Source organism: Bombus impatiens, unplaced genomic scaffold, assembly GCF_000188095.3.
Source record: "Bombus impatiens unplaced genomic scaffold, BIMP_2.2 scf_0020, whole genome shotgun sequence".
Taxonomy (NCBI): Eukaryota; Metazoa; Arthropoda; class Insecta; order Hymenoptera; family Apidae; genus Bombus; species Bombus impatiens.
Window position 1 is genome coordinate 1,608,417 of NT_176439.1, and position 17,781 is coordinate 1,626,197.

A 17,781-nucleotide genomic window follows, 5' to 3' on the forward strand; every position below is an offset into this window, starting at 1 on the left:
TCATTTTACATTAGATGACTGTACACAAATAATGTGTAAGATAATTTCAATATCATTTACAGAACACATAGAATAAAAATCATCACAAAAACAGAAAACTCGATATTATCCCAAGTGTTCTGTTTTTTGATAAATTACAATATAAATAGATAAAAGTTCAGTCTGTAGAACACAATCTCTTTTAAGATTCACTTATAAAGAGAGTAACGTAAAAATACATGAATGTAATGGAAATGCGAGTCATGATGAGTATGATAATGCATTATCACTCTAGGAAAAAACCTCCAAACCCTTTCGTCAAAATTTAAATTAAGTCTTAGTCAATAGTACTAATATCATGAAAAATATACCTAACATTTAAACTACATTTCAGAACTGTTCTTTAACACTACCATCAGGCATTCCAAAGAACACTTTTTCCGCCATTTTTATAAAAAGTCCTGTTTCCACAACTCCAGGCATCATCGAGATATCTATGTTAATTTTATTCCAATTACTCAAATGTTGTGGGAAATGCCAATCGAGAATGAAATTACCATTGTCTGTTATAACTGGACCCTAAAAAAAGATAAATAACGTAATTCATGTAATATTCATAAACACAGAAAATAATTTATTAGGAAAAATATTTACAGCTTTAGCCAAAGCCATCCTAACTTTTACAAATCCTCCATAATTATCTTCTATTCTTTTTTGAATGACAGTGTATGCCATTGGAACTACTTCAATAGGAATACCTTGCTTATAGTTTTCACCAAGTTTTTGAGAATTTTTCCTAAAATCATTAAGTATTATAAGTAAAAATACACATATTTTGTCTACAAAAATACAACACTTACGTATAATCAGCTATTATAATAAATTGACTAGCACAGGATGCAACGATCTTTTCTTGAAGTAAACAACCTCCTCCACCTTTGATGATATTCATATCAGAGTCAACTTCATCTGCTCCGTCAATTGCACAATCCAACTGTTAATATTCGAGCAATAATATAGAAAATATTTTTGTAAATAATATAGATAAAAAATTGTTCATTACTTGAGGATAACTCTCCAAATCACCTAGGCGAAGGTGGTTATTCAATATTAACTGACGAGCTTGGAACGAAGTTGGAACACAAACGACATTAAGATTCTCTTCCTTTACACGTTCAACTGAAAAACACAGTTTTCTCCATCATTCACATATATATTCAAGATTACAATATTTAATTATTTAGCTTGATAAAATTTCCTGTCTGTGAATTAAAATATTCTTGTTACAATTACATTTGAATCAAGTACAATCTTATCTCCTGATGGGGTCAAAGGTGCACTATGACGATTTTATAACAAAATTAATTAGATATAGACTGTAGCAATAGTACAGGAAATTTGGTTATGAACGATTATAATTAAGTAAAAAATACTGTTCTTACCAATTCTGTGAACAGCATATATTATAGTAGATCCACTACCAATTCCAATAACACTATTATTCTGCAAAATAATTGTGCGCAAAATTCAAACGATGAAACACCAGTGAGTTATTTAAATTAGTATTTATTTATTTATTTAATTCAATTTATTTAAAATAGAAATTACCTTCACATATTCATCAACTGCTTTGTAAGCAGCAACTTTCTTAGCACTCTCCAACGGTCCCATTTTTGGCAAGATTCTTGAAAAACTGAAAATATTTGCTAACGAGCAAAGCTGTAAACCTTCGTTAAGTACTATGCGTGCATACTGTGTGTTACTGAATAAATTGTGCATTTCAAAATGGTTCTACACTATCGTTACAATCGTTAGGTCAGCGAATCACAAAAATGCACTTGTACGCAGGTCTGGCGCAAAATTCAAATGATTCAAAATTCAAAATTCCAACAATCGGGAATGTAAAAATTATAATTTTTCGTTATATAGAATAAACATAAACGATGCAATTTAATCGAATTTCCATTATATTTAGCATCAGAGGCGAATAACACAAAATACAACCAAACACAATTTACATTTCAATAATTATTATGTATAAGATTTCACTTTAATTCTCTATTATTACTTCAATAGTAATATTCGTCAACACATTCCACTTCAACATGTCACGCACAATATTTCTGTTTTATCATCGTAATTTCTTTCGTTCGTGCTCTCGTTCTTTCTCTCTTTTCTTTCTCACTTTCGTTCATTACGTCCGTACATTTTTATGTGTATCGGTCGATTTCTTTATCTTTTTTTAAAAATCAGGTAAAAATCCGCGAACAATCTCTCGCGCTGTAATTTTATTATGTATGTATTCGAGCAGGCTTAGGAAAAGATCGTTTAGCAAAAATTCAAGTACGTTGATACACGATGCCTTTAGTAGCAACTTTGTCGAAAATAAGAGAATCAAAAGCTCTAGATTTCCCCGACAAAATAGCTGCTGCTTGACTGCATGTACCGACGAGCAAGGCCGAATTAAGGTAATCTTGTGAAATGCACAACGACTGTGTGATACCTAATACTATACCGATCGCAAAGAAATCAGCCTTGCATGATACAACTAGGACATCTACCACCATCTTGTCCTTCCAAGATTTACACACGAAAGTCTGTTTCTTTTTTCGCAACGAAGAGTGAACATTATTTCGAAGCTTACATACATAAAGCCGCTGAATGCTTATTATGATTTATTTTTTAATTTCTTTAGCTCAGGCAGTGGATCACGGTTAATGCGGCCGTGCCAATAAGTTCATAACTCCAGTAAGTTTGCAATAATACTAATTGCAACGCAGGTCAGTGTCTGTGTGTTCGAAGATGTACTTTCTATTTCTCTCTTTCTTCTTCTATTTCGCTTCAGCCTGGCTGTGGGTGTCTATTTCTAAAACGATAAAATCGGCGTCTATTTTTTCTTCAACCGAGAAATTCGTAAAGTGAAAATTACATTCAAGGAAATAAAAAAAGAGAAATAAAGAAAGGAAGAAAAAGTTAAAACGTATTTTCTCCTTCTGTTCTTCATGTACAGGCACACACATACACGCGTATGTATACATACAGCTTTTTCTCTCGTTCATTCTTATACTGTTTCTGTTTGCCCGACGAACTAGAAAGGACTTTGTGTGGGAGGCTTCATGACATCAACTTTCTGTTTTGATTCTACCCTCCTATCCCGTACACCACCCTCGATCACGTAAAACAAAATAATGCAGAAAGAAAAATTGTTTAGATCTTTAGATGGGCCACAGAAGCCGCTACATTGTGTTTTAACCCACTTTTCTTTCTAGTGTTACATACATATATATGCGCTTTGCTAACTCCTACAAATTTTTTTCTATCGTGCTCTCCTCCGTACACCACTCACTTCTTCCTTTGGCTAGGATTACAATCAAAACTCGTCAGAGTTTCGTGAAAAATATGTACCGATTAATCTTACGATATCGTAATATGCTTCGAAGAAAATAATGCGCTCAAATTTCTTTTACTTATCTTTGGATCAAGACGGGAATCTAGAACACGACATGATTCTTTTTTTCCTTTTTAATCAAATTAGCGATGAATTAAAGATTTTACTCGCACTTACTGATGACGTTAGTCGTATTTGCGTATAGCAGATGAATTGAACGTTAATATTGAAACTAGTATTTCAAAGTTACCTTGTAACTAGTTCTGATTTGACTTTATTCAATATTAAAGACATATATATATATATATCTTCTGTTTCCTTTCTACTCATATCGTATTCTTTTCGCTGACTGATAGTTAATGCGACATTTTTTCAAGGGAACGAAAACTCTAACGTGAGGAAGGCAACGTTGCGACAGTTCTTGATCGTGCATATCCGTATTATATCACAGTACAAAAATACTGTGGAAAATATAGCATAATAAATATTTTTAATAAAAAAGAAAAGAAAGTTCCTTTCTCACGTTTATCATTATTTCTTTTTTTTTTTGTAATTTTTTTCCTTTTTTTATCAGATAGCTTTTTAGCGATAAAGTACAGTTTTCTGAGAGTGATTTTTAATTGATTCGCGCGTCGTTAATAATACAGCATTATTAATCTCAACGACACATCCCCTTCATTAAAATTATCATATTAATAATATATATATATATATACACACAGTCAGACTCCTCCTGCGTTATTGGGCCATTATCTACATAGAAGCCCTATTATTATTAGTCGCTAATAATCGATTATAACGATAAGAAACGGTATCGCAATGAGAGCGTAATACGATAAATTATCGAGATTTTTAATTAAATTTAAAACTTTTTTATTTTTCTTCGCTACGATAAGTTGCGTATGTTCGCGTTCCCAATCACTTTTGTCCCCGGCTTACAGCAATTTCTTCGTCTACATAACTTTTTCTTCGCACACGCACGATTGATTACAATTAAAACAATACAGATCTACGTACAAACGCAACTAGTCGCTGTTGTACATGTGCGTAAGTGTATACACACATTTACGTAAATGTATGTTTGTGTGTATACACACATGTATATATATATTTATATATAAGCATGTATAATATATATTATTTATTTATATGCGTACAGTAGGCAATAATACGTAAAATATAGATAAATATAAATCGAAATTTCAATTCGTTAGAAGGAGAATCTCTTCGTCGAATAGAAAAGGGGAAAATGTCGTACGCGTTTCACAGTTTTTCCATCATATTTCTTTCTTTTTTTGTTTTTTTTCTTATTTTTGAATTTCAATTCCATCATACATTTCTGATTTTCATGAAATTCGTTGTAGACAATGGCTACGTTCGGACTGACAAAAGACCTGTTCTAGCGAAGTCTTCTCATCCCCTTTCTTTCTTTTCTTTTTTGTTAATTCGTCGGGCGTAATGGTTTCGATTAAAATTCGAAAATTCACAGAAAATTCCTCTTTCCTGACACTCGAAATAACATACGGATGAAGGACGTGATAAAAACAACCGTTTAATCCACCCAAGAATATTTTTTTTCTGTTCGTTACTCCGTTCACAAGAATAATTCTTTAATCATGTTATTTTGTTTTTCACCTACAAAGGATATCCGGGAGAATCGTCGATATCTTTACAAAGCATCGAAACTTTCTTTCGAAGACGCCCAATCTCAAAACTTTCTACTATATAGACCGAGATCCTCGAGTTACCTAAGTTTTTTTTCCTTTTTTCTTATATATGTATGAATGAAGAAAAGGAGAAGTATTTAATTACGTAGGTGTTAATCACATAAAAGAAAAAAGAAAATAGAAGAAACGTGAGAATTACGACGATACTCCGAGGCACCTTTTCGTCCTTATGAATAAATGTATATTATATATATATATCTATATATATAAATAAATAAATATATATATATTTATATATATATTTATATTTATATATAATGTAAAAAGCTGTTTGTTAAGATTATACTGAAATTTCAAAATGAACCATGACAAAAATCCTAACAATAAAAATATAACGATATTGATACAGCGTTCAACTGTTGGAAAAGGCGTTACACTGTCCCTCGAAATCTTTCTTCTGACAAGGAAATGTATAGAAATTATTTTTCCTGCTACATCGTATAGTACATAATGACAATAAATGTAATAAAATAATATTAATAGTAAAATAGAAGTGTAAAAATCCAAAAATTTTATAATCCCGAAGTGACGTGGAAACAAGGGGAACATAAGTTCGCAAGTATCAAGAATAGAAGAAAAAAAAACACCCAGTTGTAATTTTCGACTTTATACGAAGTTATTTTAGTACATAGCAAATCATGTTATTTATTTCTTCCTTTCCTTCCTTTTAATTAATGTAATTGGTTTTTGTATTAAACGTGCTTGTTGGAGTCTTGCTTCGTTCTGAGATTATACGCTTATGAATTCGTGTAAAATTTGAAAAATAACTAGCTTATCAGTCATCGAGATGTGCACATTAATATATGCGAAGTTCATTATTTCTCTCTTAATATCTGCATCTTATAGTTTTTTTTTTCTTTTCTTTTTTTTGGGATATGCACATATTTATTTAGTTTAGATAAGTATACAGCATCACTTTTGTATGAAGTATATCACGTGTAAAGGATTCTTTTGATTAACCACGCATTCCACAAAAGGCTGAACTTTTTCCCTTTCAGGCATTTCGCGTTAAGGCAATTAGTACACTTTTCATTTTCTTTCTTTACATCGTTGCTTCACTACTTTATATATCTTGTTTCCAATTCACACATCACAGTGGAATACGAGAAATTATTAGAAGTGTTCGAAAAATAGGTGCATAAAGCAAATAGTGCATTTAAAAGAAGATATTAAATTACTATCGACACTGAAAGATCCAGGAAAATAAAAAAGAACGAAATGTATGATTTTTTCAACACCTTTGGTTATTTTGTAATGTTATAAGTAATCCGATTTCGACCGAGAATACCAGAACACGCGAGAACATAAGTCAAAAAAAAATGAAATCACGCGCTACATATTTTGTATAACTTTTTACAAGTTTATATGTATATATGTATATGTATAATTTTACTTCATTTTCATCCACATCTTGCAGATACACCCACAAATCAATTAACATAGGATCTGAATGTAATACAAGGGGAAATTAATTACAATATGCAATATACATAAAGTGATTAACAAGGGTCTAGGCAAAAATCAAAGAAAATTGAGTAGGAGTTAAAGACAATTGAAAAATAATTATTGCTCGTTTCTACGAGCACCTTCAAATTCTACTCTCAGTAGAACCTTCACAAGTTTCGAATGCATTTGCGTGCGCCATACGCACGTACTTGTTTCCGACGCTTTCTGCATAAAATAAACATTAATTATATCGTAAGCTTCAATTCAACTAATTTCAAAGAAATGGAACACAGAAATTCCCAGTTTTACTTTGACATATCGCGTATAATTTTTACATATATCAAATCAGTAAAGCCTCTGTTATTGAGAAAAAAAACGAACACACATACAAATATTATTTCATTTCACATTGTAAAATGGAGCGATTATAAATTCATAAATGAATGATTAAAAAAAAAGAAAAGGGACCACGTGATATTTTTAAAACGTAGTACTAGCGCAATATACGCAAAAATTCAAAACAACAACGAAAATAAACTTTTCAACAAATATTTTAAATAAATACGATTAATTTTGAAAGAGAAAATGATTCAGATTTCTGTTTGTTTGGCATGTAAAACCCAACTTAATCCCTCCATTTTAAAGTACTGATTCCTGAGTAATATATAACATTAAGGGATGGCCCGCCAACTTAATATTTAGAATCACTGATTCTGGATTATCTTTCTGAAATGATTCAAACCTCGTATGACTATTTAAAACTTATGTTCATCTAACAAAACGTTAATGCACATGCGCTTTGATGATTTCATAAAGCATGTAGATTAAAAATCGTTAGTTGCTCGCTTTAAAATATTTGTCCGATGATTAAGATTTTTCAAATACAAACGGACCAACCCAAGCAGATTTATAAACTTTTCCCCATAAAACATATTTGTAATTCAATGATACACATGACATTAAACTAATTTTAAAAAATATATATATCAAACATACGATGACCAAAAAAATTTAACCAGTTTAAATTAAGCACAACTAAACTGGTGCGTATGACGGGCAGTGCGTCTTGTGAATTGTTAGAGTTTCTACATTTCCAAGATTTTATGTGTTAAATAAAACTGAGTATTTTATCAATCTAACTCTGTTCTAACAAACCCATACAGCCACCAAACATGAAACGCTAAAAGATATAATTATATTGTTATTATTTTTACCTGCCCGTCTCTATCCTCGATCAAGTTATTGTAAATGGATATAATAATATCGATGTAGAACGTGGCAAGACTCGCTGAGGAGTGTGTACGAGGAGTGTATATGACTGCAAGAAGTGAGTTATTTACATTATTTGCATGTGTCGGCGAATCAGCCCTTGCCCTTGTTCCATGTCACGTAACGACAAAAGATGGCGACATTAGAGTTTTGAAAAGTGATAAGATAGGGAGGGTGAGGAGGAGGGCATTTGAATAATTATTAATATATAATATTATAATAATAACAATAATGATGAGGTGTTCTAAACAGTGCTAGGACTAGTGCTAGAGGGTCCTGTGAGGAATCAGGGTGGGTGGGTACGGGGTAAGGAAGGGTTAGTGTGGGGGCGGAGGTTCCGTAGATTGGTTTCTGCCATCTACAGCCCTAACTGGCTTCCTACGTGAAGGACCTGTTACGCCAACTGGACCGACCCCACCTCTAAGGTACGCTGGTGCTGGGGTTACTATCGGTTCTCTGATAGTTCTACTATATGGTAGCGACAGTGATTCCTGCAATACCTGTATAACGAAGTTACAAATACTAAATTATTTTTGTCACGATTCTTTAACATAAAGTTTAAATTTTCGAAATTGCGAACTTAAATCTTCATATACACTTACCAATGACTCAGGCAATACACTGTGCATCAGTGTTTGAACCATAGGTGAATTTTGTATCGCGAGGTTATTAGAATTTGGTGGCAATCCTTGATTCTGAAGACCAGTCCCCACACTGCCAGCAGTAGTAGTTTGAACAGTATGTGACTGTTGCATAGACGTTTGCGTTACATGTTTACTCATTGTTTGTTCCCTTTTCGCTTCTTGAGTTATATTTAATTTCTTTGTAGAAACTGAGGAAGAGTTAGCATTTGGTGTATCGGGACTGCTTGTAGCAGTAGTTGCACTTGATACTGGTGTTTGCGCTACAGATTGTTCCTGTGTTAACTCCGGCAATGTTTGAGAAAGTGTTCCAAGAATAAGTTCGCACGTAAAGAGACTTCTATTTGCACTTTCACGTTCAATATTTTGCAACTGTGAGTCGGAGAGAGAACTGGTAATACATCTATAAACGGAGAAGAGCACACATGTAATATTAATTAAAATAAATATAGCAATTAAGAACATCTATGTATAAACACAAGGTTACTGGTCCTTTGGGAACTAAAAAAAGGCATATGTCCGTTTCATGGAATCATCTTAAAATATAACTTTTGGCATCCTATGCACTGATCATGACATGCAGTTTTGCATGTTTCAGACAAAAGACTGCATGCATGCACGTGTGTGTCGAAAATATATTTATAAAAATACTCAAATACTAGCGCATAAAAATTAGTATTTTGACCATATTTTAGATACTTTTAGATGTGTATATTCCAATATTTACACATAACACATACTTTGGCAATAAAAACATATAGTTCTGTGAACTAGTAGATGATACGCCGGACGGGTTCGCCACATTAGTTGTATTATTGTTACTAGTCGTACTATTTACTACCACGCTAGTCATAGTAGTAGAATGACCACTTCCACTAATAATTCCTCCACAACTTGCAGAGCCAAGGACCTGAGTCTGCCTCCTAGGTAATCGCTCCAATTGTTGTCTAGCAGCCTGAAAAGATGTTTCTATTGTATCATGTATTTTTAATTCAATAACTTTTATATTCGTATTTTAGGAATTCAGCACTTGATTAATTTATTTTTATTATAACTTAATCCTCTTACTAAAATCTTTTTTGTTATTAAATCATACATACTCTAACTTGTTGTCGTTCCAACTGTAGCTGCATTTGCAATTGTTGTAATTGCGATGGTGCTGACGAACTTTGACCAGTTCCTCCACCACTTCTACGAACACCGGATAATTGAGAAAGTAATTCTGTAATTGGATCTATACCTTCTCGACTACTCGGACTCAATCCTCCGGACGAACTGAAATGCATATTGGACCTGAAGGTCCAATGACACGCCAATGAACATTATCTAAGATGAAATGATGATAAACTGAAGCTGAAATCCGGTTTAGTGTTCTTTTTAGGCATTTCAAAAAGAGAACGCATCTTTTATCTTACAATATACTATCATGATTATTGAACTATGTTTCACTAAAAAGATGATGGTAATGACTGATAAATTATAATGTTAATGTTATAGAACAAGCAAAAAATGATACTTAACAAAATACATGCAGTCAAACATCACAGAATTTGTACACTACTGTAATTCATAATCAGTGTCGATAGAATTTTTTTAAAATAGATTAATAAACTAGCACTCAAACACATTTGATATTTACTTTTAGTGGGAGATAATTGTTTCCACATTTTCTTGAATATAATACTTAAAATATTTATAGCAAATATTATAACACCTTCTCATAATCATTTAATATAGCGCGTATATCAAATATACATACCTGCGAGGCCGTGGTCCACCAACAACTCTAGATGAATGTGTTATCCGTCTACCAGTATATCTACTTGAAGCTGGTTCGTCTAGAAAAGAGATCAAATCTCTTGGTCCACTACGATGCTCCAAACTTAAATGACCACCAAAATCATCAGTCACATTATTAGGATCTCCCCCTGGGACAGATGCACATACTGGGCAAACCTATAATAAAATTGGAAACCTAGAAATCTCTCTCTAATAAAAAAGGTAATGTATGATAAACACTTATATATATTATACTATACATACAACTTCAAAAGAAGTGTCTGAGTGATCTGCAGCAACATGTTCTTGCAGTGTAGCCTCAGTGAAACCCATTCTTGTACAGTAAGGACAAGTTAAAGATTGCGGCTGTTCTACACTTACTGCCTCTCCACCATAATATAATTCTACAAGATAATAAATCAAAATTAGTTTGTATGATTAGGCTATACTTAAAAGACAATTATTATATACATAGAATTTAATAATTAACTTACCAAACTCAGATCTAGTAAGTATACACTGCATAGGATGATCACTGTGGTGACGCGTAGTACTGGCACCTCCTTCGTAACAGTTGGCACACAAATCATAATCGTAGCATATGAGGCACTTATATCTGCGACCCCGAAAGTTCCCCTTTAAGCAGGCGTCACAACTTACCCCTAAAATAAATAATTACTATATATTTGTACATATAGGGATTAGCATTTTATAGTAATAAAATCAAATTAAATTTACTATTAGTATTAGATACATAGGATATAAGTAAAGGATATTACATGTATGTAAGTAAAGTACATTTACATAAAGAACTTTAATAAAAAGTACTATTGTCTCTACAAAAGATATTTATATATCTTTCATATCTACATATACATACAATAACCTTGAACTAGATCTATTACAGATACATTATTTAAGTCTGTTTCAAATGTATATAGTTTTTGACATAAAAAGTTCAGCTGTATATTCTTATTAAAACAAACAACTACAATTTAATAATTTATTGAATACAACAATAAAGTAACTTCAGCATAACTGTAAATAAGTAAAATAACAAAATAACATTGAGACAATGTACATTATATAGAGACACTACACATGTAATTTTCTTATAATTAAATGCATTTAAAAATTTAGTTTCTTGTTTAATAAAACAATCTTTATAACTATAATAACAGATACACGATGAGTTTTTAATTTCATGTGTTTTCCCAGTTACCTCTTAATTTTTACAAGTTATATATATATATACATATACATATCTTAAAAAGTACAATAATCTAAGTATGATGTCACTTTTATTGTAATAGTATCATAAAAGTTAAGACCTACATATATGTGTATTAATAGTCAGCAATAACATTTTTGAACTTCAATACAATATTTCTAATTTCAATTATGTAACATGCGTAGATGTTAAATAAATAAGAAAGAATATATGTACTAACTTTATTTATGCAAACAATAACTACTCTTTACTCTGCTAATTTCATTATGACACATTAACTTAAAAATCCAATATAATTGCATTTCTGTGATGTTAAAATTATACCATTAGAATGTAATAAACAACGTATTATTTAGAAAATACAAACTTGAAAGTTGAAAAAAGTGAGGAAAAAGACTAATTCAAAGATATCAGATAAGAAAAATATGTTTCAATATGTTTTAGGGATTTAACATTGTAAGAAAGAGAAAGGGATTGTACAAGAAAAGCAATATCAAAGAAACCATTTGGCAGAGCTCATCTTGACAATGGGTCGTTAAATTTCCCCGTGAATTTTATTCATTTTATATAATTAAAATAAGAAAAAATGATGACATGGCAAAAAAGTTGAGCACAATCATCAAAGAGCATTATAAACCCAAAGAAATTGGAGTAAATTTTTTATAAGTGCTGCCATCTGGCCTCTGACATTAGACCCTTTGGTACAGAGCTTACAAGAAATGTCTTAGGAAAAATCTCATACATTCTCGATTTCGTAACCTCGACGATGAGTCTACACAAACTTTTTATGCATATCCCCGAATACCCCATGATTAAAAAATTTTGTCATCAATATAAAACAAATTTAGCATGTGAAGTAAAGGCTGACTTGCTAGACAGAAACAGCGCACACGTACGTACCGTCATGTCGATTCATTTTCCGTTTAAAATCTCATATACGCCGATAGCGCGAAGTCTCGCGATCGAACGGTTTACGAAATACGATTGCTGCTCGCCACTGCGTTAACTCTTCACGTCCCTCAATGCAGCAGATACAATGAGGAAAACATTAATCGTCAAACAAAAAATTTTTCGTTAGAATTTCCAGCGTAAAACCTAACCCAACTAGGCTACCGTGACGTCACACTAGACCTACGCTCCCGGAGAACGTTGCGGGCAGGGTCTCCGTCATTGCGGCATTGCCACATTTCCAATAAACATGCGTGGGAAATTCAAATATGACAAACCTGATTACTTCATTTTGTACAAACTAAATCGATTTCATTTAATTATACGCGCAAAAAACATTCTGGAAAACATGACACAGTATTAACAAGGTATATATACAATAAAAAAGTTGATTAAACATTTCAAGGTTCTTTCATTAGCAATAGAATATTATTGATGTCAGGTAGATCATATATAAATGATCTATATGATGCTATATTGAATTATTAGTTGTTTTAATTCATTAAATACTAATCATTATGTAGAAATTAAAGATTTATACGCATATTCTATTTAAAGTCACTCGAAATACTTCCATCGAAACAATATCAACTACTCAGTTGACAATCTGTCTTTATACTTTGTGCCGAAAATCTGGCAATCTAGCACTCCTTTTACGAACTTTTCCGAAAGATTTTCGTATGACTTCGTACTCTTCCGTATATAATCGCGACTCCCGAAACATATTTCACGAAGAAGTTGTTTCTTTTATTGAACAATGGAGGCAATAATCGGACGGGTTTTTATATATGGTGGCAAAGGTGCTTTAGGTTCTACTTGCGTTTCAAAATTCAAGTCGAAAAAGTGGGTGAGTAATAATAGTAACAATAAATGTCAACAATATATAATAAAAATGTAGATGTTGATTTTGTTATCAATAGGACTGACTTATTTTCCCACAGAAGTTACAATTTTTTATTGTTATTTCCAAGAGTAATACATTTGTAAATGTTATTAATTAATTTCATTAAAAAAAAAACAAATTATCGGTCAATTATACATCGATAACATATTCGATCTGGACATTGATTAAAAATTAATTCTAAACAACTGTTAGGCAGAAATTTCTGAAGGATGAAATCATTTATATTTAAAAATAATTAATTAAAAAAGTAATACTCGAGAATTATTTCATGTACGTCCTTCTAGAAATTTAATACAAAATTTATATAATGTTTTTTTTATACATAATGAATTTCATAGAATTCGTGACCGGTACATATTCAAACGGCGAAGTAATTATTCGCGCACTGTTTTGAATGCTACGAAGTATAGTATTTTATTTATGTATCTATAATAATTATTGTCTATGTGTATATATGCGTATAAATATATTTTTTATAGCCCTTATTAATATATAAATATATTTTTTAATGTAATTAAATATTAATCATTTACTAATTTTAGTTTAAGTTTAGTTACAGTTTTAGTTTTAATATTCTATAAACTAAAACAACCAAATTCCTTCTACAAGGCCGTTAGGTCGAAAAATAAAATAAAATAAATAACATGAATCATTTACATTATTAAATGCAAACATATAAAATAAATTTTATGTAAATTTAATAAGGCACTTTCCCTATAAAGATATGATTTCAACAAAAAGGATATAGATTTACAGATATAATTCTATTTAGCAATCTCAAGTATAGAGGAAAAATACATCAAGGCCATAGTTAATGAATCAGAACCTTTCACATAATACATATACCTCTATAATATCTTTGTTAAATAACCTTAAGAAATTTGCAATTATATCAATTTTATGATACTAAAATATTTATTATTCTACACATTACATATATAGCTTATAGGGAAATTACTAAACAAATTATTATATTAAAAAAAATAATATATTTTTATAAAACTACATTAACTTCATAATCATAGTGGGTTGGCTGTATTGATATGAAGGCAAATGACCAAGCTGATGCAAATGTGATTGTAAAACCAAACAGCAATTGGCAAGAGCAGGTAATTTTTTAAGTTGTTATATTCAACTAAATAAGAATATATATATATATGTTTTATAAACAAATATATACATATGTTTATATATATATATATTATATATATAATATTAAATATATATTATAATAATATATATATATCTTTTTATAAAACTAATCATTTTTATCTGTTTATTAGGAAGTTGATATTATGCAACAAATTGGAAATATTTTAAATGGGAATAAACTAGATGCAATTATTTGTGTGGCTGGTGGATGGGCTGGTGGAAATGCAGCCAATAAAGATTTTATTAAAAACAGTGAACTTATGTGGAAGCAGAGTGTGTACAGTTCAAGTATTGCTGCTAGTATTGCTGCCCATCATTTGAAAGAAGGAGGATTTTTATCATTAACTGGTGCTAAAGCAGCTTTAGCAGAAACACCGGGAATGATTGGATATGGAATGGCTAAAGCTGCTGTTCATCAACTTACTAAATCTTTAGCAGCTAAAGATAGCGGTCTTCCAAAGAATTCTTTGGTTGTTTCTATCTTGCCTGTTACTTTAGATACACCTATGAATAGAAAATGGATGCCAAATGCTGATACAACTAAATGGACTCCACTTGAATTTGTTGCAGAGTAAATAAAATCTTTCTTTTTTCCTTATTTCATGTTTTTATATTTGATTTCTTACTAATAACATTTTATTTTATAGCCTCTTCTGGAAATGGTCACAAAATCAAGAACGTCCAGCTAATGGAAGTCTCCTACAATTGATTACCAATGATAATAAAACAGAATTAATTACAGCTTAAGAGGAAAAGAGTTTTTTGAATCGAAAGCATTTATGGTGCTCCCATGACAATATATACACATATGTATACCCATTATAAATACTTTATATCAAATGGTGTCCCCAATCAATTAATGTTGTTCCATCTTAATGCATTTGAAAAAGGAATATGAAGATATATTTGTATATATGTAAAAATATTTTTCTCTGTACCTTTAAATGCAAGAGCTATAAGTTCATATAGCAACATAAATTCATTCCATTTAAATAATACTACAACAATAAAATTATATAATTAAGTGAAATTATTTGCAAATATATTGTAACATATTTTATAACGTTTCCAATATTTATTTTTATATAAATGTTATATATTTTATATTCTGAAATATTATAATTGTGTTATCCTTTAGCAGTTTATCTCTTAAACTAAAAGTAAATATGAAAGTATAAACAAAAGTACTGTTTGTTAATAATCTCTGATATTACAAATTGGAAAAAATAAAATACAATATACAGCATAATTTTAGTTTTTATTAGAATGTTGTGTGTACTATGCGTAATAGAACTTCTAGTGTTCAAGATTGTGACATATATGCCCAATAAATTATATACGCAAAAAGTTAAAACAATGATTTTATAAAAGTGTTTATTAAGCTGTATTAAGTGTTATCGACTTCATTTAAATATAATTGACATTTATATAATTTAATATTCTTTATAACAGTAACTATATATTTTGAAAAATGTTACTTCAGTCGCCCGGATAGCTCAGTCGGTAGAGCATCAGACTTTTAATCTGAGGGTCCAGGGTTCGAGTCCCTGTTCGGGCGAATATTTTTTTCTACTTAGGAACAATTCGATATCTAATTTTGCATGTACTAATGAATATTGGAAAATTCTCAATATGCCATGGAAGATATAATAAAACTTCTTTTATCCGTCATGGTCAGAGGACAAGACGTATCAGATATTAGCACTCTACTACTTCTTCCTTCTTCCGTTCTTAATCATTCATATAGTCGGAATTAATTTTTATGTAACTGGATTTTACTAAACTGAAATTTGTAAATACTAGGGCAAAAACTTTTATTCCTATAAGCCATGCGTCATGTGGCCTAGAATTGAATTATAAGAGTTTAGAAACATATTCAGTATTAAAATCGTAAATTGGACATTGTGATGACATCAGTTCGGATAAACGGAGTTCAGGTAAATGGGATCCTACTGGATAAAATCACCATTTAGTATATTATGAATCATTTTATTTAATATATACAATAAGAAGTTTATATCTATTGTAAACCTGAACAGAAATTGACATAATGGACATTTTTTAAAGGGTAATTTAATATTAACTTAACAGATATTTATGTATACTACTATAAGTGATATTTTTTATTTTGGTGATGGTGTGAACAACTCATTCAGCATTTGTAATTCAGCTGAAACAGAAAAATGGAAATTACAAGTCAATATTATATCATTAAAAGAACCTACAGCTTGCCCATAGCCAAATTTATCATTTTTTACCTTCAACAAGCTTCTTTTTCTCTGCTGCTAATTTTGCATCTTTCATGGGTTTTTCCTTAAGTTCTTGTTCACGGCGGGCATTTTCTTTTTTACTCAGTCTTCTTTGATGGTAAGCACCGTAGACTATCCCAGTTAACAGAAGAGTCCATCGGGAAAACTACACAAAATCCAATATTAAAGTTTTACAAAGTATTTTTAAATTTATGTTTAAATGCATGTATATAAATATATATATTATTAATGCTTTAAAAAGAGAAAGAGATATCTAATTTATATTATTATTTAATTCATGCAAAATATATTACTTGACTAATGCTTATTATATCTATTAAGAAGGTTAGAAAATAAAATACAAATTAAGAGCTAATATATTTTTAAATTTCATTCTAATGTAGAATAAATGATATATATAACTGTTCTATATTTCTTTAAAACTTAAAAAAAAAAAGAAAGCATTACTTGAAGTTACACAAAAATTATATAATATAATCAATTTTAAAACATTTGTTCCGAAGCATATTCATTTTTATAACAATAAGAAATCTTAATAAGGCATTTGTTAAATAAACAGTAATTTGCAATACAATAGTTGAATGTAGATTGTTTCAAAAAAATTCATTGTAGCAAATTGTACTCACTTTAATTAAAGGGGACACCTGCAGTGGTCGGGGTGCTACTTCGGCAGACGACATTTTGTCACTGGATTGCTAATGCTATGAAACTCCAGATAACATCACTATTTGAGCGGACGTTTAAAACATTCCTGTATATTTTTGAATATGAACATGAGAGTTACCATTATTCTGAAGAATAATATAATATTACAAATATAATATAGATTTGAAAAAGCTTTGTTATGATACTCTCTACATATTTTTTAATCTTTCACATGCTTTGGAGTAGAAATTAAAGGATACAAATGTAGCAATTTGATGAAGATTAAATTAGAATATTCTTATCATCACGAATTTGATCATAATGAAGTTTAGCCTTATATCAATCATTACATTATATTATACTTTATATATTTATTAATAGTTTTAAATTTTATTTTATTTT

At 30.4% G+C, this 17,781-nt stretch overlaps 4 protein-coding genes and 1 non-coding gene across 6 annotated transcripts; 2 read left to right on the forward strand and 3 right to left on the reverse strand.

Moving 5' to 3' along the window:
- Positions 1–10: 10 nt before the first annotated feature.
- Positions 11–1,778, reverse strand: LOC100747748 (ribose-5-phosphate isomerase). Its single transcript, XM_003484732.4, has 6 exons — positions 1,588–1,778; positions 1,422–1,482; positions 1,043–1,158; positions 840–973; positions 634–775; positions 11–558 (listed from the first exon to the last, which is right to left on the reverse strand). Exons 1-6 carry the CDS (start codon positions 1,756–1,758, stop codon positions 370–372), a joined length of 813 nt encoding a protein of 270 aa, XP_003484780.1. The 5' UTR covers positions 1,759–1,778; the 3' UTR covers positions 11–369.
- Positions 1,779–5,689: 3,911 nt separating this feature from the next.
- LOC100747869 (E3 ubiquitin-protein ligase KCMF1) lies at positions 5,690–12,602 on the reverse strand. 2 transcript variants are annotated; one of them, XM_012384854.3, is made up of 8 exons: positions 12,361–12,602; positions 10,724–10,891; positions 10,494–10,633; positions 10,210–10,406; positions 9,551–9,725; positions 9,191–9,405; positions 8,412–8,853; positions 5,690–8,309 (listed from the first exon to the last, which is right to left on the reverse strand). In XM_012384854.3, the coding sequence occupies exons 1-8, from the start codon at positions 12,374–12,376 to the stop codon at positions 8,127–8,129; spliced, it is 1,536 nt and encodes a 511-aa protein (XP_012240277.1). In that variant the 5' UTR covers positions 12,377–12,602; the 3' UTR covers positions 5,690–8,126. The 2 variants fall into 2 exon arrangements, with proteins under 2 accessions (XP_012240277.1, XP_012240270.1); XM_012384847.3 differs by having other exon boundaries at positions 9,551–9,743.
- A 477-nt stretch (positions 12,603–13,079) lies between these two features.
- Positions 13,080–15,494, forward strand: LOC100748115 (dihydropteridine reductase). The gene is made up of 4 exons (XM_003484735.4): positions 13,080–13,255; positions 14,338–14,421; positions 14,596–15,035; positions 15,112–15,494. The coding sequence occupies exons 1-4, from the start codon at positions 13,166–13,168 to the stop codon at positions 15,209–15,211; spliced, it is 714 nt and encodes a 237-aa protein (XP_003484783.1). The 5' UTR covers positions 13,080–13,165; the 3' UTR covers positions 15,212–15,494.
- Positions 15,495–15,949: 455 nt separating this feature from the next.
- On the forward strand, positions 15,950–16,022 carry TRNAK-UUU. Its single transcript has one exon. It is a non-coding gene; the product is annotated as a tRNA-Lys (tRNA).
- A 410-nt stretch (positions 16,023–16,432) lies between these two features.
- Positions 16,433–17,620, reverse strand: LOC100748237 (ATP synthase subunit e, mitochondrial). Its single transcript, XM_003484736.2, has 3 exons — positions 17,361–17,620; positions 16,723–16,879; positions 16,433–16,634 (listed from the first exon to the last, which is right to left on the reverse strand). The coding sequence occupies exons 1-3, from the start codon at positions 17,412–17,414 to the stop codon at positions 16,588–16,590; spliced, it is 258 nt and encodes an 85-aa protein (XP_003484784.1). The 5' UTR covers positions 17,415–17,620; the 3' UTR covers positions 16,433–16,587.
- Between the last annotated feature and the right edge of the window lie 161 nt (positions 17,621–17,781).